This window comes from Perissodus microlepis, chromosome 14 (genome assembly GCF_051167445.1).
Source record: "Perissodus microlepis isolate ML-2025 ecotype Zambia chromosome 14, ASM5116744v1, whole genome shotgun sequence".
Taxonomy (NCBI): domain Eukaryota; kingdom Metazoa; phylum Chordata; class Actinopteri; order Cichliformes; family Cichlidae; genus Perissodus; species Perissodus microlepis.
The window spans coordinates 6,001,812-6,026,264 of NC_140474.1; the positions used below are offsets into that span (position 1 = coordinate 6,001,812).

General features: G+C 40.1%; 1 protein-coding gene across 4 annotated transcripts; it reads left to right on the forward strand.

Moving 5' to 3' along the window:
- The first annotated feature begins 511 nt into the window (after positions 1-511).
- On the forward strand, positions 512-23,935 carry galnt17 (polypeptide N-acetylgalactosaminyltransferase 17). 4 transcript variants are annotated; one of them, XM_084950742.1, is made up of 12 exons: positions 512-1,169; positions 1,269-1,772; positions 2,848-3,031; positions 7,763-7,929; positions 12,677-12,851; positions 13,744-13,941; positions 14,425-14,542; positions 18,591-18,776; positions 18,973-19,110; positions 19,455-19,550; positions 21,054-21,215; positions 22,398-23,935. In XM_084950742.1, exons 2-12 carry the CDS (start codon positions 1,529-1,531, stop codon positions 22,530-22,532), a joined length of 1,803 nt encoding a protein of 600 aa, XP_084806868.1. In that variant the 5' UTR covers positions 512-1,169; positions 1,269-1,528; the 3' UTR covers positions 22,533-23,935. The 4 variants fall into 4 exon arrangements, with proteins under 4 accessions (XP_084806868.1, XP_084806870.1, XP_084806869.1 ...); XM_084950744.1 differs by having other exon boundaries at positions 512-957; positions 1,068-1,772; XM_084950743.1 differs by having other exon boundaries at positions 512-957; positions 1,072-1,772.
- Positions 23,936-24,453: the final 518 nt, after the last annotated feature.

Genomic DNA, 24,453 nt, shown 5'->3' on the forward strand with positions numbered 1-24,453 from the left:
TAAAGAAGTCCAGTCGGTTTTCTTTCCAAGTTCCTTAGAATGTAATTAGGCAGAGCCTGCAAAACACCATCCAAAATGTGTCGCTAAAATGTAGTCAACTTTCATTTTTTATATTTAAATTTACTGACTTTATGCGTAAAATTAGAAGACATTTTTTGCAGTTTTGTTACAATAAAAATCATAATAACACAGGCTACTATAATTTTATTGCTGGTTTCTCACTTCACCTGCTCAGTAGTGGAAGATCTTATTTTAAACCGAGAACTAGAGGAAATAACAGGAACGCCACGTGAGAGAATTTAGTATAGAAGCAGAACTGGGTTACTGTCTATTCGGGCTTTGTGATTTTAACGACTTGTGTGAAACAGATGTGTAAAAGAAAAAGAAAAAACTGTTCAGACTCCTGTGGTGAAATTATCAATAAAAACTGTGCCACGTTTTGTGACCCACTGTAAAATCCAGTATTTAATGTTGGATAATTGCAGCTAATTGGGTGCCAGTAAGCAGACACCCCACCCACCACCCCCCTGACCTGCTGTAAGTGAAACGTTGCCGGATTGATTCCTGCGTTCCCGATGAGGGCTGTACACACTGTAGGGAGAATTAGAGGAAATAACAGAGCACAACAAACAAGAAGCGCTTAGAGAATAACAAGAAAGCGTCGTTTTTCTTTGCTTCTGCTGCCGCTGCTGCGTTTCCGGACTACCTTCACCGGGGAGAGGATGCTGCATCCCCGGAATCGCTGCCCTCCGCTCATTATCCGCACAGTCTCCTCAGTTACGTTTCACTGTGATTAACGAGTGTCGGGAGTAAAAGACGACGTGCGAACAAGACAAGGAGCGGAAATTTGGAGTGAACATTAAGAAGGTTTTCATTGAGCATCCGCGAGAGAATTTTTTTGCGCGCTGCCCGCTTCAGTCGCATCACTGCCGACTTGTGTTAGACGCAAAGGAGAGGGTAAAAAAAAAAAGACACACTTGATATTCTCCTCTCTGTTAAATTATTTAGGAGTATCTGTTCCTCAAGCCCAACATATGCTCGTGTCTTTGTCTTACATGATTGTAAAGCAAGGCTCGAAGTGGCGGTGACACGGATGAAAGCCGATGGCCAGGCGCCCCCGAATTTCATCAGAAGGGGGATGCAACCTAGAATAACCCCAGTGTCAAATGGTAAGAGCGCAGCTTATGTCACTTGCTCAGAAGTGGAGAAAAAAAACTGTGAGTTTCTGCAGCTCTCGTAAGGTCTGTTGATGTGAATTATCCCTGCAGCTTTCCACGCAACGCAAGGCAAAGAAGACCTGAATCTCGACACGTTACGGGGCGAGTGTATACTGCTGCGGCTGCGGACTGAGTCAGCTACACACACCGCGGTTGAGAGCATTGCTTTCTGTCACACTTCTCTGAAGTCAGGCTGAAGGGCGCATGCATAGTTGGCGCATTGTAACTATAACGCGCCTCAGGTTTCTCCTGAGACTGTCCCTCCTCCTGACCTCTTACGCACTGGAAGCCCGGACACTGGTGACTTTTTAATGGCTTTTGTGTTCAGAAGATGGAGGGTCTTACTGGTGCTGAACGTGCTCGCGGTTGCCGGGTTCATTACTTTCTGGGCCAAGTGCAACAACGCACGCAGCATCCAGACCACAGGTCCAGAGGCCGCGGGTGATGGGAAGAGAGCCCGGGGCAACGGGACGGCACAGGGGCCCAGCGTCAGCCATGAGGTGCTGCTGAAAAGGCTCAGCTCTCTGGAGGACGTGGTGTACAGGCAGCTAAACGGTAAAGAGCACGTTAACATTTAAAGTGAAAGAACGTGTCAACTTGATTTCCCTCAAGGAATCTGAAAAAGTTAAAAGTCAGTGTTGTCTGACTTTTTTTTTACTCCCTCTGGAGCCCTGACATGAAATGTTAGAAACTAATGAATAAGCCTCCCTGCATTGTCCCTAATATTGTCTAACAGAGTCAGCTGCTGGATCTGGCACTCCTCTCACATTATTTCAGTAATTATGGGTCATGCACGATGAGAGTGTGCTCTCTGTTAGAAAGTCTACATCTACTGAACCACTGAAGAAAGAGTCAGCAACTACCAAGCATATTTAATACTCCAGCAGTAGAGCAGCAGATCACCAATGGTAATTAAGTTTCCAATAAAACATTTAATTTTAAATACAAGTGTGTCAGGTTTGGGTTTAAATGGATACATGGGGCTGATTACAATAGGATGCAGTGAATTGATTTTCCCTGCAACAGTAGTAAGGTTATCCAGAATTGTACTTTAATTAATCCCTGAAAAGACAATGTCTTTATTGCACTCCGGGAGGTTAGAGTTTAATGTTAACTTCCGAGAAGGAGCTTTCAGGGTTCTGGTGTCTTCAGGATGCAGGATGTTTGCCAACACAGAGGTTCAAACACTGTGAAGGATGGTGTGGTATGTGTTAATTGTTCTCCGTCCCCCCTACAGACAGAGTGAAAGCTTTAAAGCCTTCACTTGTGTAGTTTAGCCTATGTTTAGAGTTTCATTTTCTTCCCCATCATTAAATGAAGGCTTACTGACCTCAGAATGGATAGGAGGGTTTGGATTGGGAATATTTCACACATCCTATTTGTAAATTGTGTCCATAGATTGAAGATATTCTCTGTGACTCTGTGCCAACTCTGGTTCTAATGAACTCGGCCCAGAAGTTCACCTGTTTTGACAGCCACTGACAAAATACTGTATATTCATGTAAGTTTGGAGCTGTGATGGTAAGGCAGGCTATCAGCTGTGGGCTGTATAATGCATTACTGAGAGGAGAGTGACTCAGGCACACTAAAGGATCCTGACATGTAATCTTCTCTTGTTTGCCTTGCTCAGGTCTGTCCAAATCTCTGGGCCTGATTGAGGGCTTTGGGGGTCGGGGTAAAGGCGGCCTCCCCGCCACGCTGTCACCGGCTGAGGAGAGTGACGCTAAATACCTTAGGGAGAAGTACGGCTATAATGCCTACCTCAGTGACAGAATTTCTCTGGACCGCACAATACCAGACCATCGGCCTAGCAAGTGAGTACAAGTCAAGTGAGGAAACTTTAAATTGCGCTTCAGATGGTTGAGTCATCCAAATTTAAAATTTTTTTCTTTGCTTCTGAGATATCCTCCTCGAGCCTAACACAGTGGACACGGTTGACGTTTCACTTGGGGTCGTTTCAGCATTAAAAAGAAAATACATGAGCAGCATAATTTTTCCATAATCAGTGTCTCAGTTGCTTTGGATGATGTAGAACTCCCTGAAAACAGTCCTAATTTTTATTTTGCTCCAGTAAAAACTGATGTACGTGTGGATGTATGAATAAATTCAGTCTCTAACACACCTTTTAATGTTAATGCAGTGTTATTTATTTTCTAAATATAGCCCACGCACACGTCAGTAATACTCAGCTAATGAGTCTTAAAACTTATTGCCTGCATTATCCAAAAGTTGTGCTTGCATACTGAAGATGTTGACTTTTTTGCGACCATATGTAAGATTTGTTTTTCATTTCACCAGAGTTTCTCTACTCTCGCAGATCTTGTCTTAACTTCCACTGTGCCCCTCAACTCCCTTTTCATTATGTTATTTCATCTGGTGAAATTGCAAGCTGGAAGCACTTTGATATTTTTATAGCACCACCCTGCTTTGTAGGCATTAGATAGGTTCATTTTCTGATCCTTAGTCATCTGTTAAGAGGAGCCCAGAGCTGTTGAGTGTCACCACAAGGTTCGAAGACTCATAGATTTTATCAACTCTGGAAATGCCATCAGCTGCGAACTTCAGATGAGAATTTTTGACCTGCCTCCAGCCTTACGACTTAATGAGTTCTCACTATTTTATAGCCCAGCCCAAATGTTTGCACATGCTCCAGTCCTATTTCTAAGATCCTAAAATAAAAAGTGATGTATATTTAACAACTGAATAAATGATTGCTCATTGGTTTTGTTTGTTTGTTTGATAGCAGTATAGCTCAAAAAGTGAAGCATGAATTTGCATTAAAATTTAATTTAAGGGGTTGGCTTAACGTAGAAAGGATTGACTTCTAGTGTTGGCCTGGTTCTGGATTCTTTACCATTGTGAGGTAGCTCAAAATGTAATTTTTTTTTTATGTTTTAAAAAAAAATAACTAAAACTATTAAATATCAATAATAAAAATGAGAGACTTTATCTTGCTGTTTTTAAGGCAATAACCCAAACAAATCTGAGTCTAGATATTTGTTTGAATCCAAGGATCCAATTTGTTCATCATGGAAAGGTGTGCATCAGAGATATGCTGTGTCAAACTGCTCTTTGTTGAATAAGTGAATTGATAAATGTGTGATTTTCCCAGGAGTGCCCACACTTTTGCATAGAGCACTGAGGTTGCCCTTGCATTAGCTGATTGGCATCAGCTGTTTCATTCATGCTTCACAGTAACTGAGTAATCACATCTGTGTGGCAATCAGCAGACTAGTCATGTCTAATCATATCCATGCATGTGTAGAGCACAGCCATTATAAGGGGGCACAGTGGTGTAACGCAGCTCTCCCAGGCAGCCTCATCTGTGCTCGATATGCTATAGTTTTGCATTTTTAGTTTCACATATCAGTGAAACTGATATGAAAATCCCAACCCTATAGTATTAGGTAGTAACAGTATATGCACAGAGGTGCAGAGGTTTGGGTCGAGTATGTGCTTTGGTGGCTCTCTTATTGTACCAGCTGCTTTTCACAGCATACATGAATCCTTTGGCTCATTTTTCCATATATTTCACGTCCCCCTTTCAGTCTTTATTACTCTCCCCCAGCCTCTTATGCTCATATCTGATGAAGTTGCACTGTAAGTCTTGGTTTGACATCGGTCAGCAGGCGTTCACGCACACATTCACAGTGTGCTGTGTGTGCATGTGCATGTGTAAGTCAGTGCTTGGGTACAAAATGCTTACCTCACATTTGCACATGGTTTTATTTATGTAATGACTGCACGTTTCTATGTGTATGGTCTTCATGTCTTATCGTCATATACAAACAGCCGTGTGTATTATGTCTTCAGTCATTCTTAGTTAAGGGTTTGTAGCTTCCAGCTAGCTGATAGTGAAGCAAGTCACAGCCCCTTTTTTTGAAAATCACTGATGACAAGAAAGACTGGATCCTTGGTCTAGATGAAATTCCAGTGCCCTCATTCTTCTTCTAGAAGGTCTTTTATGTTGCTTCGATCAATGTGGCCAGTGAAGCACGTTGGGGTGCGGCATTTTCAGACATAGACAGCATGTAAGCTGGTGTCAGAGGAGTCTACTCTGTTTGACTGAAGGAGATTGTGGAGAAGTATGAGAGGAGCAAGAGAAACAGAAATAGGAAAAAATAAAAACAGCATTTTAAATGATCTTCTGTCAACCTGCTCAGCTTTTCTAGGGTTATTAAACTTGCTTCTCTTTTCAGCAATGTGGTACATGTGTAGAAATAAAAGTGGACCCGTACTGCACATCAATACCGATCATAGATGTGACAGCATTAGCTTGTAGTGATGTTAAGTCTGATAAGTGCCATTAGAATGGCCATCAGCTGATGAGCTGACTCCTACAGCCATAATCACAGTCATACTCAGATTAATCAATGAAGCTGTACTTGTAAAGTGACAAGTTCACACTCCCACTTTTGCAATCATTCACGCTGTTCCCTTCCATCTCCTACACACTGCTGGAACTGGTTACGCTGATTGCACCGTCCCTGCCTCCTCCTGTTCTCAATTTGTATTAACATAATTGCTGTAGTATCTCCTACCTGCAGTGTATGTACATGCAGTATATCCCCGATATGATTGTAATATAGGGGTTTAAAATATGTTCCCGTCAGGCTAGTCTGCCTCTTGCTTTTCTTTAGGAAGCTCTTCAAACATACAGCTTTACCTGCACATCCATTAATTAAAAGTTGTTAACAAATTGTCTGAAGAAGTAGTTTTTGGACATTTTATATTTCCACTAGACTGTGATCATGTTTGTAGTTTTTTTTAAGCCTTATTCATGTGAACCTAAGGGATCTTCTGGAATCCTCTCTGTTACATATACAGCACAGTGCAAAAATATTCAGATATGCCTAATTTTTAAAAACATTTTGCTTTCAAGGAGCCAGATTTTCTTTTCGTTTAGTTGAATCTTTAAGAATCTAAAAGATAACAAAATCTGATAGGTAAAAATAGCATTTTGAACCAACTAGGTGGTTCCCAAAAATCTGGCGTGCTGTGAGTCCTTAAAAAATTTGAGGAAACTGGAAAAGTAGCAGGACTAAATAACTCTGTACAGCAGATGAACTGTATCTGAAAATCATGTCCTTAAGATGTAGAAAAAGATAAAGAAAAGCAAAGACCTGAAGTACCTGAGAGATGCACTGGCCCTTTAATGGATCCATCTGCTGTTTGCTGAAGCCTCATCAGAAATGGTCTCAGTGGAAGGCTGTCAGGAAGCCATTTTTAATGAAGAGAAACAGGGAGAAAAGGCTGAGGTATGGTAAATTACACAAGAAATGGACTATATCAGTGGCAACATGTCTTACAGCATTATGAATTCATATTTGACATTTTTGGTTCAAATAATTGTTGATATGACTCCATGTAGAGAGGGTGTCTACATCCATCTGTAAAACACGATGAAGGCGCTGCCAGTGGTGTTGGGAATCTTGAGAAAGCTGATGGAAATATGAACCAGATATTAAGATTTTCATCAATCATGCAGTCCCAGCTGAAAAGCATCTAGTTGGAAAAGGCATATTTTTTTAATTATGACAATGATCCCAAACACACGGTGAATGCAGTAAACGTATACCTAGATCAGTCATGGATTGGCCTCCCCAGAGCCCAGACCTCAACATTTACTAAAGCAGTGTGTTCAGGAAAGAGAGAGTCCAGGCTATGTTCGATTTGCTGTGCCTATTTCCCATTTTCCCAGCAGAATATAAAGAAATGAGGATGCCTCAAGACTTTTGCAATATTGTATCAGAAGGAGAAAAAAGGTGACAAATGTCCCAGTTCTTCGTGGTTAATCTTGTTAATGTTGCCTTCTGTTTTCTAATGGTTTCCTGCCAAAAACCCTAAAAAAGTGTTCTCCAACCTCGTGAATTGAAAACACTGGATTTGTTATAGAATAACTTCTAATTAGCTATTATTTCACAGAGGAAATAAGATAATCGATAAAAGAAAAAAAGACGTGAAAAGGCGACAATAAAAGAAGCCCTTCCTTTCCCACATGTGCTAAACTTAGAGCCAAAGCCTCACCCTGCCGCTTTCCTCTTCATTAGAGCTGTTTAAACAAAACAACTTAAAAATAGGGTTTCTATCTGAAACAGCACATGCAGTTAAAAGGCCAATGTGGAAAAAAAATCCTTGCGATTATAGTTGAACAGGAAGCGGCACTTGCTCTGCCTTTCAGCCCCATTGAACAAGACGTCAGCAGCTCCATGGAGGTAGTTTGGTCTTTTGCTGGAATAATTGAGGCTGAGTGGACCGTACAAATTCAAAATTAAATATACGAGCACTCAAAAATTAAGGTTCACTGAGAAATGTCCTCATTTTTAAAAAGAAAGGCGTATTCCTTGTTATTTAATATAACATTTAATTGATCAGAAATGTTAGAAATCATGGTAAATGGGCTCATCAATACAAAATCATTATTGTCTTTTTAATTGTATAACTTTGTAGACTAATTTTCCCAAACCATCACTCTAGTGCTCCACTGGCACCTCGTATTACTTAATGCAAGTAGTTTACAGGTGTTGTGTCGTGTCTTTCTACAGATGTAGAAAGGTCAGCTACTCAAGAGACCTTCCCCAAATCTCCCTCATCTTCATCTTCGTCAACGAGGCTCTGTCGGTGATCCTGCGCTCAGTCCACTCAGCTGTCAATCACACACCGGCGCACTTGCTCAAGGAGGTCATCCTGGTGGACGACAACAGCGATGACGGTCAGTATAGATTAAATATTTCCTTCAGCTAATACCAAATAAGAAGAGTGGCTTTTTCGCCCTCTGATTAGAAGATGGTTTATAGTGAGTGAAACACAGAATTTCCATCTAAAATCCACTGAGTCATCAGCAGGATTTCTACTGAAAGCAACAAAATACACATCAAATTGTCATTCAGTATCCCAGAAATAATTATCTTATACAATAAGTATCATGTAACGTAAATATAATTATATAATTACGTTTTACATTATAAAACTGAAACTAGTGAGTGAAAAAGAGAATATTTGAATACTTTTTCTCATACAGGCATCGGCATATGAAAATAAATATTCTTGTCAATGTTACAAAATGCCAAATTATAAAAATGATTTCAATCTGTCAGCATCAAGGATTCCAGTTTTTAGATATATGTGTAGTATTTTCTTTATTTTTACTTTTTTAAATGCTTCTGAGTTTGTGTGATTTTGTAAGCGAGTTTTGTAGATTGAAGTTACAACCAGGCAAAAGACTTGTTTTACAAATGTCAAAACAATCATTGGAAACTAGGGCAAAGCATTACAGCCCTCTAAAACCAGTATTGTTTGAAGATTATTGCATACACAGTCTCCTATAGAGCTACCCTTTTTGACTTTGGCATGACAAATTTGTGTCCTAATCTGACCCAGCTTCACTGTGATAAAGGAGCTGAAAGCAAGACATAAAAGGACTTTAATAAACTAAATATAGCAACACACCAAACCACATTTTTGTTCCCGGTAATTATGTTTTAGTAGACATGGCTACTGTTGAACCTGGGCTAGGATTGAGGGTGGGAACAACCATAACTATGCAGATATGTACATTAGCTGATCATTTGGGGCAGATCACAATGAGACACAAACACACTATAAATGTAACACAAAGCATGTGTTCATACTTTTTTCATGTCTGTTACACTTAAACATGCAGATATATTGAAACATTGTTTCTAAAGGATGAAAGGCATCAGACTTCTGATGGGGCGTGTTTGCATGTCACGGGGATGAGCGTCTCCTTGACAAAAGCTGTGGTCATTGCTTTTGAAAAGAGGCATTTTCCGAGGTGACTGATGGTGTCAAATGTTTGTGGAGGCAGACAGGCAGATAGAGGCAGAACACACAATTGGATGTCACAGGAGAGATGTCTCTGTCATATTTACCGGGCAGGGTGAGAAGATGAAGAGACGGCAAGGGATGAGAGGAGGGCGAGGAGATAAATCGGGAAAAGTGAAAAGGAGAGGGGAGGCACAGCAGAGATAAAGAGGTGTTGGTGGAGAAAAATAAGAGAAGAGGGGATGACGTAGAAGACAGAAAAGGTCAAAGAATGAAGAGAGCTGAAGGGTTTGAAAACAGGCAAAGTGAAAGGAGGGGCAATGAAGAACAGAGAAAAAGGGAGATGAGAAGGAGAGGCTCAGAGAGCAAACCAGGCTATTAGAGAAAGTGGCATCAAGAAAGGGAAAGGATGAGAGACAGGGAGGCTCTAAGATAAATGAGGTCGGACAGAGAGGAGGGGAGAGAGCGCAGGCAATGAATATCTAGAAGAGGGAGAAGAAGCAATCTAACAGAACGGAAAGCAACAGAAAGCAAAGAAAAATAACAAGGAAACAGGAAGAAAGAGATGAGATAGTCGAGGCTTTAGGGGATAAGGCTGCCAATGTCTAATTCATGTACTGTCAACAAATCGATGAAAAGATCAAAGCCAACAATGCCTTAGTCTCACACCCAACACTTTCTGACTTCCCTACCTTTTCAGTTTCACTCCCCAAGACAATTGGCTTTTAGTGTCGCAAATACATGATTTCATTCTTATACAAAAGGGTACATCATTTTCTAAAAGTGCTGTGTGTTGAAGTTTTTACAAAATGTTGCTCAAGCAGGAAATAGAAAATTGGACATGGGTCTTTGGTTCTGAACTAGTTTAATTCGTGATTCATGTTTATCACATTTTTGGACTTCTTTGTGTATTTTCTGGTATAATTTATACTCCAAGAATCACCTTGGCAGAGGATTGTTGTCAGTGCTGTTTGTCTGTAGCAAGAATACACAATAACTCCCTGCTGAGATTTTATAAAACCCGGTGGAGTGGTGCATCGTGGATAAAGAAAGAATAGGAAGAAATTTTGCTGTGGATGTGGATCGCTTTATTTAATGGAAGTGGATGTGTGGATGTGGATCGCAAAAACTAGCCTTAGCCATGAATGTGCTGTCTGAGTGTTAATTTCTTTTTGGCATCTGGTAATGCAGCAAGTTATACATTATCAAGAAGCATATGTGACAGTGCAGCTTACAGATGTATTTTAATCATTCTTATAAAACAATGGGACTTAGTATAAGAAACACGGAGCTACACAGTGGGAGAGTGAAAGGACTGAGACAGCTGAAGCGTTCTCTCACTTGACACTGCTGGTTGGCTGACAGCCAGCTATCCATCACAAAGAGGAAGACATTGCAGTGGCGCCCAGGGCGAGGCGAGCGAACAAATAGTGCTTACCCCTCTTACTGCCTGCAAGACACCCACCGCCATGCTCTTGCCATATATGTTTGTATGTGAAAAAAAACACGCATGTGAAATGAGTTTGTGATGAAGAGTATGTGTGAAAAAAAAGAAGTACGAGAACAGAGAGAAAGAAATGGAAGACAGAGCACGAGAAATGTGTTTTTCTCTGAAGGAATGTTGCTCTGTATATCACTGTGTGTGTGTGTGTGCGTGTGTGTGGGTGTGCGTGCGCGTGGGTGTGTGATACAGAGGAAGAAGGGCTGTGAGTGTTTTGGTCCGGAGGGAAAAGGCTGATGAGTTGATTGAGAGATCAAAGGTGGCGCGGTCGTTGATGCTCAGGAAGCTGTAGACCCCCGTTGGTGTTGTTTAGAGTGAGTTGGAGCTTAAAACAGCACCGCAGGGAGCTGAGTGAGAACTTTTATGTCATCTCTCTATTTGTATGTGTGCTTCTTTATTTCTTTATTTATAAACTGTGTTGTTGTTTGTTTTCAGCTTTTGATAGTGTAGCAGTGACAATAGTTGGCATACATCAGTGATTATTTAGGATAGGATGAGCTAATAAGCCATCATGTCTTTGTATTTTGCTAGGAAAATGGGAAATAGATGTAGCAGATGCCAGATGCATCTCTCGGGTTGTGTGTCAGTTTTTTGTTATTTCTTAAGGACACAACTTTCAAATTCTGTTTGTCTGCTGTAGATGTTTTTATTTAAGCTGCCAGTTCTTTTGTCCTCTACTAGTTTCTTGACATATGTCAAGTTTTTGGCTAATAGCTCTTTGGTAATCACCTTGCTGGTGTGTTATCTTTGTCATTTTTTGTGCAGGAAACAAATTGTGTATTTGTGACAAGCTCCTGGTAATGTGCCAGTAACACATTTGTCCCTTGAGTTAGGTGCCTTTATTATGTGTGAATGATTCATAGGAACAAACAAATAAAGGACTGCACTGAAAATTATAATAAAATGATGTCCAAAGAAAAACTTTGAAGGACCTTCAGAAAGCCTGAAGAACGTGAAAAAAATTACAGAATTAAAAGACAGTTCGGTTCCTTGGAAGCAAAATGTAAAGACAAAATGTTCACACATGACTCTATGTAACTAAATAAGAGCTTTAGGATTGTCTGAAAGTATTTGTTTGGGTTTTTCCTCGTAATTATCTGCTCCACTCTATGTTCACCTGTTCCTTATTACCCGGCTGCTCTAAAGTGATTTCTGCCAATCTTTGTCAGCTCATCTGTGAGCTTGTTTCACTCATGCGCTCTGCAACAGTCCCTCATGTTGTTCTCTGCTTCACAGGTTTTTTACTCATTTTCCACCCCTTGGGCTTTGTTCTCACAATATCAGCTTTATTTAAATAAGCTTTCTTTATGGTGGTTTTGCTGATTTTGTGTATTAATTTGGAAAAGCTTACAAACCTAACACAAATAATTGGGGTATAACCCTCAATCTCATTGGGCCTGTTTGAGTGCACATATGTCAACGAACTTAAAAAGGGCTAGTATGTGCACTTTGCTAAAGAAATGCTTTGATTATATATATACAGTGAGTATATTTTCATAGGTATATTGAATATTTTTAGTTCTTTGTCTCTGGACAGCCTAAAATAAAAATAAAAAACACTGCTTAGTGCTTAGTGGGTTGCCCTTTGTGTTCTTATCATGTTGTTTCACGCAACCAATACTAAGGCTTGATGTGAGGTTTATAAAGGAGTGCAGGCTGCCAGTGAGAGAAGTGAGACAAAAGAGTTGTCATACTGGGAATGGTTGCTTAAGCTCACTCTGCTGTCCTTTCATATTTATCGACATGAATTCCAATTATTATGATTGCATGAAAATAATTATGCAAGCTAGGCATAATGTGTCAGGCTTTGATTGTTGCTGCCAGAGGGGACTCTGGAACAGCATTTTTCCTTTTTTCCTCCTTTCTTCAGTAAAGAGGGCTGCAATGGATCTGATGTCAGAGAAGCTAAGAAAAAAATACAAGCACTTTCCTTAGCATGCAGAGATTCTTCTTAAACTCGCCAACTTAGCTGCAATGGTGATATATTCTTTTCAGGCTTTATTAGTCCTGACATCAGATCAAATACCGGAAAACTCCAGCTGGCAGACTGTTCAAGGATACATGTGCAGATTATAAGCTAAACTGCAGATTCAAAGATCAACTAAAGATCAGTGTTCATAAGCATTTCTGACTTGTTTTGTTTGATGTGTTATCTTCATTTTCTGAACTGTAGAGCAACTGAAAGGTCCACTGGAGGAGTATGTGAACAAACGCTATCCTGGCCTGGTGAAGATTGTAAGGAACCAAAAGAGAGAGGGATTGATCAGGGCCAGGATCGAGGGTTGGAAGGTAGCCACTGCTGAGGTGACAGGATTTTTTGATGCCCATGTGGAGTTCACCCCATCATGGTGAGTGGGTCCTATCATCTAGCGGGAAGCACAGTGTTATTAACAGTCAGGAGTGAATTTTTGGTATTTGGAAAAAGGCTTATTTTAGTGTAAATTAAAGTGAAACAAAGCATTCAAAAACAAAAATGACATCTACTCAAAATTAAATCAGGAAAAAAACATATCTTTGCCAAATGTATGAACATTGGAATAACTTATTCATGATAACAACAATGACAATAATAGAGCTTTGGGTATCAGTGTTAAAAGAGTGCTACAAAGAGCAAAGAAACCATGGAAAGAGAAGACAAAGGATAGCTGAAGCTGCATAAAAGGAAGAGCCAAGCTATTTCACACCTGAGAAGTTTTAAAATGAGACACTTGAGGCTGTGGGATCAGGTTGAACGGATTTTATTTAAAAAAAAAACATCACAAGCACACATAAAACACACACCAAAACAGGACCCCTCTTGGAGAACTTGTCGTAAAAGTAAATTTTTAGTAACCATAAAAAATGAAGGTTTTGTACTGATTCAAAAAAGCTGAGCGCTTGGTGGTGAACTGAATCAAAGGCTAAATACTGTCAAGAAATTAGCATGCAATGAGGGACCTTATTAACCCCGCTAAGACAACTGCCACATCCTGTTGATGTCTTTTTGTGGATCTCATTTTCGAGCTCAGTGCATAACTTAAGGTATACCATGCAGTTCTCTCACTGCACCCTGCAGAGCTCAACTCGGCTGAATCAAACAGAATTAGTGATAAAACTGGGACGACACAAGGAACTTTCTATTTGACTGAAGTGGATGAAAAAAGTGGTGCTCTTAAAAGATGTTATAAACTTTGTTTCTGCACAAAGTAAAGTCAACTAAATGAGTGTGTGTGTGTGTGTGTGTGTTTGCACTTTTTTCAGGGCAGAACCAGTTCTAGCTAGAATAAAAGAAAACCACAAGAGGATTATCTTGCCGTCAATCGACAACATCAAGCACGATACCTTCGAGGTGGAGCGCTATGAGAACTCTGGCCATGGCTACAACTGGGAACTGTGGTGCATGTACATTAATCCACCCAAAGAGTGGTGGGAGGAGGGAGACATGTCTGCACCAATAAGGTACGCCAGCTTCTCCCATTTAAACGTGAACACAGATCTCACACTTCTGAGACGTATTTTTTTTCCACTTCTTTAAGATTTTCAATAAAACTGCCACCAAGTCCTTTTTTTAGTTTTGGGGAAGATTAGGGGAAAACAAGAAAAAAGCTCCTGATGGAAAACCAGACTTTGTTAAAGCAATAAAAAAATTACAGCCTAAATTAGAGAGTGGTGAAAATAGGATTTTAATTATCTGATTATCACCCATATATTTGTGTTAAATTGGATTTCCTTCCATTCTTTAATTAAAAATAAGAATAAATCGCATGAGCATGCACAAAAATGTTTAGATAGGCTGAAATATAAAGTGTGAAACTTTGCATAGTGGAGATTTGGGTTGTAGAAAAGTACTCAAAAATAAACATCAGATAAAGCCACAAAAAACCACATTCTGGTGTTTGCAAACGCTCAGTGTCACATGATAGTGTGTTTTCCTGGCTGCAGGACGCCTGCCATGATTGGATGCTCCTTTGTGGCCAATCGGGACTACTTTGGAGAACTCGGTCTACTCGACTCAGGCATGGACGTCTACGGAGGGGAGAACATCGAACTAGGCATCAGGGTTTGTGTGTCACCCAGTTTCCTCTTGTTCCTGCTCCCTCTTTACCCCTGTAGGTTTTAAGTGGAGCAGTGGCCACCGTAGCGTGGCACCACTGATAAATGAGGCCCCATTAAGAGTCCTGGAGGACCAGTCCTGTGTGAGCAGCTCACAGCAGGGCAATGGAGATAAATAGGTCACGTAGAGCAGGAAGGTTGGAGTTTGTTTCTGTACATTTTGAGAGATTGGAGAGTCTTTTGTTTTTCTGCAAGGTTATTAGATTTTTCCTGAAAAAATAACGTCAAACAATTTCACAACCCGAGTATGTTGGCTTTTATCCAGCAAGCTAAACAATCAAATATTTTTAGAAAGACAAAAACGGTTTCCTTGTCTTTGAGTTGACTTGGTCATAACTTGAATCTGAAATGGAAAGTTCTTATATCTTATCATCAAAAATATCAAGATTCCCCCCAAAATTAAGTCTAGATAAGTAAACGTGTACAGATGCAATAAAACAGCTAAAATTCAGCTTCAATGCACCTATAAAAAATATTACAACTGCTGGAGATGAAGTATTAGCAAAGACATGAATCTAGCCCACAATGTCACATCTCAAGAACCACAATTCTTTCTGTTCCTCTTTTACTACAAAGCAGTAGGACACACTCGCCCTGCGACAACAACATTTCTACATTTCACTACAACCCTTACAAGAGGATTGTTTGGATGTGTCCAGGGAGAAGGACCTCATTCAGAGAAACTCTGTCATAACAAGCACTTGAATCAATGACTGTTTGGGTTTTAACAGGATTCTTGGGATAATGAATGTCAAGCAGTAGATATCAGCACCTCTATGGGGCAATTTTGCATGGTTGTTGTCCAACATATTTTACATGAAATCATAGTACTGCTTCTTTATCTTAGAGTGTGGCAGAGAGCAGTAAAAATGTTTTTTTTGGCATGTTGGTTAGCACCCGTGTCCTTGGGTAACAGAAACACATAGGTTATCTTTAAAACCTATGTGCCCATTTTCTGTTTGTAGTGCTGTTTATCTGTGGATGGAACATGTTTCATATTGTTCCCAGTGTGAAGAAAGACTGACGGACCAACTTTTTATCCAGTAGGAATGTTTGTCAGGAGTGAAACAGGTTGCATCTGTGCAATTGTTTGGCGACCTGTCAGTTTGAAGTTTCTGTTACGCTCACATCACTTTGACATGGGTTCAGATAGCTTGGATATCTATGTCTTCATTATGTTCACAGCAGAAGGCTCGTGGGTTGGACACACTCAGCAGATACTTTATTAGATACACCTTGTCAGTATTAGGTTGGACACTCTTTTGCCTTCAGAGCGGTTTTAATTCTTCATGGCATAGATTCAACAAAGTACTGGAAACATTCCTCAAAGATTGATCTTGGCATGATGGCCTCATGCAGTTGATGCAGATTTGTCAACTGTGCATTCACGATGGGAATCTCCCATTGCACCATATACCAAAGGTGATCTATCTGATTGAGATCCCCTGACTGTGGAGGCCATTTGAAACCACTGGACTCATTGTCATATTCAAGAAACTACTTTCCTGTTAGCTCACAAGAGTAGCACCTGATATGGTTCTCTGCTGCTCTAGCCCAAATTCTTCAAGGTTCACGGTTCAAAGTAATGCAAAAGTGGTTTTTAAGAAGAAGTTATCTGTTTTACTGTTGCCTTCTTATCAGCTCAAAGCAGTCTCTGGTCGGGTCTGGTATCAACAAGATATTTTCACCCAGAGAACTGCCTCTCATTGGATATTTCCTCTTTTTTGGACCATCCCTTGGGATAACCCTAGAGATGGTTGTACAGAAATATCCTAGTAGATCAGGAGTTTCCAAAATACTCAGACCGGTCCTTCCGTCAACAACTACCATGCCTAACGTGTCTTAAATCTTCTTTCTTTTCCATTTTGATGCTCAGTTCTTCTGCGAGTACCCCGCCAAGATCCACTTTCTGGGTAAATTATTCATTATGAGAGCAGTTAATCTCCTTTTGAAGCTTGTGGGTGTGCACAACAATTCTACCTAACAGTGAGAGGTCAATTCAGGGTGCAGTGGTTTGATCTCACTCACAGTCCTGCATGAATGAATTCACAGCACCATGTCCTGTTCTCATCTGTTCTTCAAGGGGTTTTCCTCTGATGCCTCTGTGTTTGTTTAAGGGCTGTGTTTTTCTGTGGCTGGGATAGTTCCTAATTGGTCAGTTGCTGGCTTTGCACATTTGTTCTCCAAACCTGCAGAGGATACCTCAGTCTTGACCTGTTGATTTTGATGGCTATCATTGTGAATGAAGTAAGGATTACAGCTAGGTCATTTCAAATTTGGATTCCACCATGATCAACTTAGAGATTATAGCTACATGATGCCCTTATTTGGGCATGTCCATTTTTCCTGAGGTTGTGTAGAAGCTTTCGGAAAAAGGGATGAGTACCACTGGCTGTTTCCAGAGAGGATACTGGGAGGAAGTTATTTTGTTCAGCTTCCTATTTCTTCAATAGCAAATCTGCTAGGTCAAAAATCTCTTTTTAAAAGTTTTGCATTAAGAGCTATTTCAGTAGCTTTAGATGCGCCATAACATTGTTCTAGCCATTCTGATATCATTTTCAGCTCAGCTGCTGGGTGGTTTGTATGAGGAGATAATTGATTCAACCTTCATGCTCTGAGGTTTCTTTTCTAAACCACTTCACAAGCAGGTCCACCTCTTCTGCTGCAGTTAATTCTTAAACCTTTAGCACCAAAAATGAATGATGTCCAGTAGTTCTCATTAAACTTTCTTTGACCTCTGTTAATGAGAAGCAACAAAAGGAACGAATCTTGGTCAGGTCAGCAGTGGCAGAAGAAGAAATACTCTTGTACAAATTTAAGGCTATTCATCATCTCTCTCCTCCATATCTCTCTGATCTGGTTCAGATCACCGGCCCATCTCGATGTCTTAGATCTTCTTCTTCCCTTTCTCTCTCCGTCCCCTCCCCCCGTCTTGCCACCATGGGGAGCAGGGCTTTCAGCTGCTCTGCTCCACGACTCTGGAATTCCCTACCTCCTGATTTAAGAAATATCTCTTCCGTCTCTCTCTTTAAGTCCCAACTCAAAACTCACTTGTTGTCTTATGCTTTTATGATTGTGTAAACTGCTTGCTTTTATGCTGCTTTTTTTATTCTACCGTGTACAGTGTCCTTGAGTGTTCTGAAAGGCGCTTTCAAATAAAATTTATTATTATTATTATTATTATTAAGGTTTGCAATAGTATCTCCAAAAGTTGATTCTGTTCATCTGGACGTAGCGTTTTGTGGGAGAAACGTTTCGTCACTCATCCAAGTGACTTCTTCAGTCTTCAGACTTTCCTGGATGATTGAGAATGCATCAAGACGTTTGCAATAGTAACTTTAATCATTTGACCAAGCTGTTGTTGTGTTGCTCTTGGGGCTATGCTAGCATTCATGTCTTATTGTTCTGGCCCGCTGTCCTACATCAAAGCTGGGAAATAGCATGGTGAACCGTAGAAGATGTTTTGGCCACATCTTCAAGCATGACTTGTGCTTCTGACCGTCTCTTCTTGTTGATCTTTAATGACATGCCTGGAATCATCATGGTGTATTCGCTGACTGGGAGAGTGCTCTGGATGATACGTTGTCACAGCAAACAATATAAGTAAAAAAAACATGCATTTATGTATGTATACTCACAGTTGGAGCTTAAAAGTTAACCCAGTGCTGAAGTGCCGAAAACCTCAGCTCCTCTTGATGCCCCTTAAGGTTGGCTAGAAAAAAATGAATAAAAGCAACAATTAGATATTTTTTATATAAGAGAAAACAAGAAGAAAAACCGAGAAGGACTGCTAAATGTACAGATATAGCTTTCATTAGTTCCAGCACAAAGAAAACACGTCCTTCCAGGTGCTCTATGCTCCAGCTGTTAGCTGTAATTGACTTTATAAATCAGGACATCGCGGCGACTGTGCATCTGCCTATTTATATTTCCTGCTGCCCAGCAGCCAGCAGTATATTATTGTGAGCTTTAATTCATACTCCTACTACCCACAGGTGTGGCTGTGTGGAGGCAGTATGGAGGTGCTGCCTTGCTCCAGAGTGGCTCATATTGCACGAATGAAGAAACCTTACCACAGTAACATAGCTTTCCACACACGGCGTAATGCCCTGCGTGTGGCAGAGGTCTGGATGGATGAGTACAAGTCCAATGTCTACCTGGCCTGGAACATCCCCATGGAGGTGAGAACGGCATTTTTCTGCAGCAAGACCTCTCTTAGAGAGGATGCTGTCAGTCATGCTTGTCTGTCTGCTTGTGACTATCAGATGTCCATATTTTCATGTACTAAGAATAGCTTTTCAGAGCCAAACAGTTTTTCTTTTGGTTCCACAATTTATGTAGAGACTTTAGGCATAATAACTTCCTTTGCTCTTGCAGAACCACGGTATTGATTACGGAGACATATCACAGAGGGTTGCACTGAGGAAGAGTCTGCAATGTAAGAGCTTTCACTGGTACCTAGACAACGTTTACCCAGAGATGAGGAGGTACAACGATACGCTGTTCTACGGTGAGGTGAGCCATGAAGGACAAAGACACAGGAAAAAGTAACAGTTTGTAGATGTAAGATCTGATGTACAAATTAAACCACTGAAATTAAATAAATGAGACTTACACAAAGTGCTAAGAAACTTGTATCTCCTCCACAGACCAAAAAATAACAAGAAAGCAGGCACTCAGAGAGCATGTACATCCACATCTTCTCAGCTGTTAATAGAAAATAAATGAGATTTAGAACTTTGTCTGATCCACACTGACACATCCTTGTTTTTAGCCTTTATACATTTTTAATCAGTAATTATTTTGGGGAATATTTATATTTTATGAATTAAGTCTGACTCTTTTTTTGTGTATTTAAGGTCCGCAATTCTAAAGCAAGCCACCTGTGTATGGATCAGGGTGTGAAGGAGAACCACACAGCCACCCTGCACCCATGCCATGGGTGGGGTCCTCAGGTACAACACTCTTCCTCACCACCATACTAAAGAGTATACTCCATGTTTTTCCAGTCGCTTTGCTTTCTCATGAAAACATACAGTGAGCTTCTCCGGTGATGTGATTTGCAGCTGTGTCTCAATCACAGGCTCAGCTGAAATCCTCCAAGGAGTGAGTTCTGCTGTCAGAATAAAATTGTGTCTTGCACTTTTTGTGTTGAAGCCCTGAGTCAGCCAGTGTCAGCTCTTCATCCCTTCGGCCCTAAGGGCCTCTCTTTTTAGCTCACAGTGGTAAACAGGTGCTTTAGGCAGAAAGTCAAGGCTTCAGTGGCAAAATGCTAAAAGAGCTAAAATTTCAATTCAATTCTGGAAAAATGAGTGCCGCATCACACTTTCTTCACAAGACATGCTTCAGTTGCATTTTTAAAGTTATCCTTTTCATGGAACAAAAAGTCTTCAGTTTTTATTAGACCACCAGCTTTTCACACTTGCACTTCCACAGAGATAAAAGCGACCCCATGGTGTCTTAGCGTGGGTTCTCTCCAGGTAGTCCGGCTTCCTCCCACAGTCCGATGACATGCACGTTAGGTTAAATGGTGACTGGCTGTAGGTGTGTATGCAAAACAGATAAAGCACATAAGTGCATAAAATAAAGTGCGATATGAATATGTGTGAAAAGGTGAATGTAACTTGTAGTGGTCAGAAATACTAGAAAAACATTTTAATAAATACTCTGTTCTTAAGAAGAAGCAGTGACATCTAGAGACCACAAGTGGGATTTTTTAAGATTTTAAGTCCAAACGCTGTTAAATCACCTGACTTTTGTATGATGTACTGCAAACAGGATGCAGTTACTCTGCAAAAAGACTGACTGGGTGGTTGATGGAAAGCTTTATCTTTATATCTTTTGCAAGGCATTGCAACCACTATTCATGCTTTGTTAGGAACAGAATGTGATATAAACAATTTCCCAATCAGTCTTTATCGTCAGCACACTCAAAGCCTCAGAGCTTTAGATGCAACCAAAGGAACTGTTTTATCTGCACTGCTAAAGTGGAAGTTACTATTAATCTGAACGAAAAAGCTGAAGTGAAAGACACAAAGGTTAGAAAACAGATCGGGCAGAATCTGACTCACTTCTGTTTTTTCTTTCTGTCAAGTTGAGAAAACTGCAGAATTTGGTGTATATAAAATGTTAGGGCTATATGTGGGTTAGAACTCTGCTGAAACAACACTGTGATTAGCAGTGATGTACAAGAAAATCTTTGTGTTTAGCACTCAGTGAAGAACAAAGACATGTTTTGCCTCTCAGCAGTATTGGGAACAACACCATCCTCTTGTTCAAAGCAAGCAAAAAAAAGCCAACAGCTTGCATAATCAAGGAAAATTCCTGCCGGGTTACCTTCAACTTGTACATCATCACATACTTATTTCATTGTTAGCTAATACAGAGAACAGTATTCACTCAGCCAGTTCAGTAACTTTCCGTTTACTGTATGTGTGACGTATCTGTTTTCCTCTTAGTTAGGACGCTACACTAAAGAAGGTCAGCTGTTTCTGGGACCCCTAGGCAGCACTGGTGAGGACACTCGTTGTGTGGTGGACGATCAGATCAGCAACTTTCCTCAGCTCCTCAACTGTGAAAAGGTGACCAACGTGAAACAGAAGACATGGCATTTCTCTCAGGTCAGAAGTGTAAAGAAATCTGTCTTTTTCAATGATATAACTGAGTGTTTATAAGAAAAACTAAAATTTACTGGCATAGAGTTGAGAGGAAAAGTATCTATATGTCAGATTTTAACCCTCTCCAGGCAGGCGTTGCCGATTTGCAACAGTTAAAAACTAACAACCTGATTACCCCACATACATATTTTATGAGTTTTTTTTACTCAGAAGTACCACTGCAGGACTTGGTTGTGCATTAGCAACAAAAAGTTTAATTTGAGCCTGAGAGGGTTAAAAGGGACCCATTGTGCTCATGTCTGGGTCCATTCTTTTTTCTCTTGGACTCTAATATGAGAGTAGCTTTGTATGAATCTTCATTTCTCTTATACTCAGCATTGCTGCAGCCCCGTAGTTCATGCTTTATCTGACAGAACCGCCTTTATATTCCTAATACCTCCGTTGAAGCCACCTTTCTTTGTATTAAAACCCTCACAAACACCGGGGCCAGTAGGACTTCACAGATAGATCTGTCTGTTTGTGATGACTATATTAGGATATCATCTCTGCTATTACTGAAATCAAAGCAGTCTGGTTAACGGGGATTATTTGCACATAAACTGAGACTTTGGCTATGATTAATATGAACAATAACTGTTGTAAAATTATATTTATGCTAGAAAATAAGGGCTCCTTTTAAGACAACTAAACCCAGACTGCTTAAAGGGTAATAACACTAAACAAATTTGTAACAAGCGACTCAATATACCTTTTACTTTGGCATTGATTCTCTTTTTCTTTTAATGTGAAAAACCTTTTGTAAGTCAATTTTCCATTGGTCTTTTAGTTCTGTTTGGGTAACCTTTAAAAACTAAAGAGTTACAGCCTGTAACTGTCTTTGCACGGGAAGAGGAGAGCTTGAATAGTGATGCTACAGACCTTCTGCCACATCGATTCTTTGTCACACAGCAGGACAAGCAGTGAAGAGTCCTGCAGACGTAGAAGTCTTAGGGAAATAGGGAGACCTTACTTATTTTATATAGATGTAAGGTAAAAAGTTAGTGCCATTTGTTTAAGAAAGAGGTTGCAACAGTTCACATAAGGCTTGGTCTGGTTACATACTGTTCTGTCACCATCACGCATTGTTCACAGACCATCTGTGAAATCTGTTAAAAACAAAGTATTGTATCTCCTTCTGCCTTGCAGAACGAATCGATCATAAATCGGGCTACTGGACGCTGTCTGGAGGTGGTGCCGGCTAATGTTTACTTCGGCCACCTGCTGGTCCTGCAGCCCTGCTCGGGACAGAGGTGGACCATCAAGAACACTATGAAGCAGTGATCGCCTGGCCAGTTTCATTGGGACCAATTACAAAGGCTATTTCCAAGAGCTGTCACCTGACGTTACCTTGGCCAGTGGACAATCAATGATGCGGGGGCTCCTTAGCTTTTGAAATAAGACTCAAAAATAGATGGCTTTAAGGAGACGAGTGATGAGGTGGTTTGGAAACAATTGATGTTTTTTTGTTTTTGTTAGTTTTTTTTTAAAAAACATGGACATTCAACGTGGTGAAAGTTTAGCATGAGGACCATTTCTCTATATGAATTTTACAAACTTTCAATGTGATGTTGCCATAATTCCTGTGTGCCACTTCTTTACAGTGTTTAAGTTTTAGTAGACATTTAATCAACCAAAAGCGTGTTCTTTCTTATGTGAAGGGGAAAAAAAGTTTCCATCTTCCATCAGTCTTTCTGCAATATTTCATTCTTACTGACGTACTTTGTCTTTTGAGATATTAAAAAAACAAACAATAAAATACCTGGAATTAAATTTCAGTTATATGCACTGATCAAACTACATTTGTAGTTTTCAATGTCATGAAGGTTTTAGTCTATGGCTGCGGTCCCCAACCTTTTTTGTGCCACGGACCGGCCCTAAATAACTAAAATGTATTCATAACACACGGGAAAAGACACAGGGAAACTGAGGTAACGATAAAAACAATAAATATTAACGATAAAACGAAAAAAAACCTGTAAACCATAAATTTCACACCTGAACCTCAACACTCGCAGCCCGGTACCAAACGACTCACGGACCGGTACCAGTGCATGGCTCGGGGACCGCTGGTCTATGGTACATAGAAATTAAGGAATGGCTACTCGTGACAGGAGAAAATTTTATAGTTTAGCAAAAATGCCTGAAAAGTGATTCTTATGTTTTTCAGAAAATTCAAATCCTTGTAAATATTTATAATTTGAACAAAAATATGCTAAAAATATTACTTGGTGTACTTTTTTTTCCCCAAATCACCCCAACAAGGACTCTGGGCTAAATCTCACTTCTATGTTTTATGGATTCTGACTTTTATTGCTATTTTTCCACCAAGCATTCTGTAGCATCAGATGCAATATATCTCGTAGCATGAAGTACTGTAAGCAGTTGGGTACAAAGTTTATTTGTGCTAAGTTAATTTATTTGGTTAACTGCTGTGTGCCATAACTACTGAAAACCTAGTCAAACATAGGAAGCACTTTTTTGGACAAAGGGTTGGAACATGAACGAGAGAGGAGGATTGAATCAGGAATGCACAAAAGTACCAATAGTGGAAATGCAGGAGGCCTTAAAGGCTGAAATTATTAACGTACTGAGATGTATATGATGTCATATATTAAATTGCATAAGTGTGATCAGCTGGATTTTTGCTCCCAAGATTGTCTTCCAATAAACAACTGGTTTCCTGGGTTGTGCTTTGTTACTGTGTTTTAGGATACATCTGCAGTCTTTAAATTCGTCATACTTTAATTAGTATGCTTATTTTTTTCTGTTTAATTTTATTTTCAAGCTTGTTTGTTTTTTGCTGCTAAACTCATGCTTTATTTTGCTTTTCTGGACTATAAATAAGGTAGAGACAGCAAAGATGAGCTACCATGCCGGGCTGCTCTCCTTTTAACTGCTCCATCCATTTTCATGGTTGTGGTCAAAATATTTTCCCCATGCTGTGAGATTAGTCCTCAAAATCATCCCCCAAAATAGACTACTTCAAAAGAGATTTCACCCTCAGCTTCCAGCTGCATGGCATCTGCTGTAACTTACACCAACTCGACTTAAGAGTACTTTCATCACATCTTTTATAAAAGCGCTTCTACACAATATTACCCAGCCACAAATGAAGCAGCCAGGTGGCCGAACATTAAAGGGACTGTCCTATAAATGATAAGTTATGGGTTCAATCCTGAAGCAACCATATGTCCTGTAAATA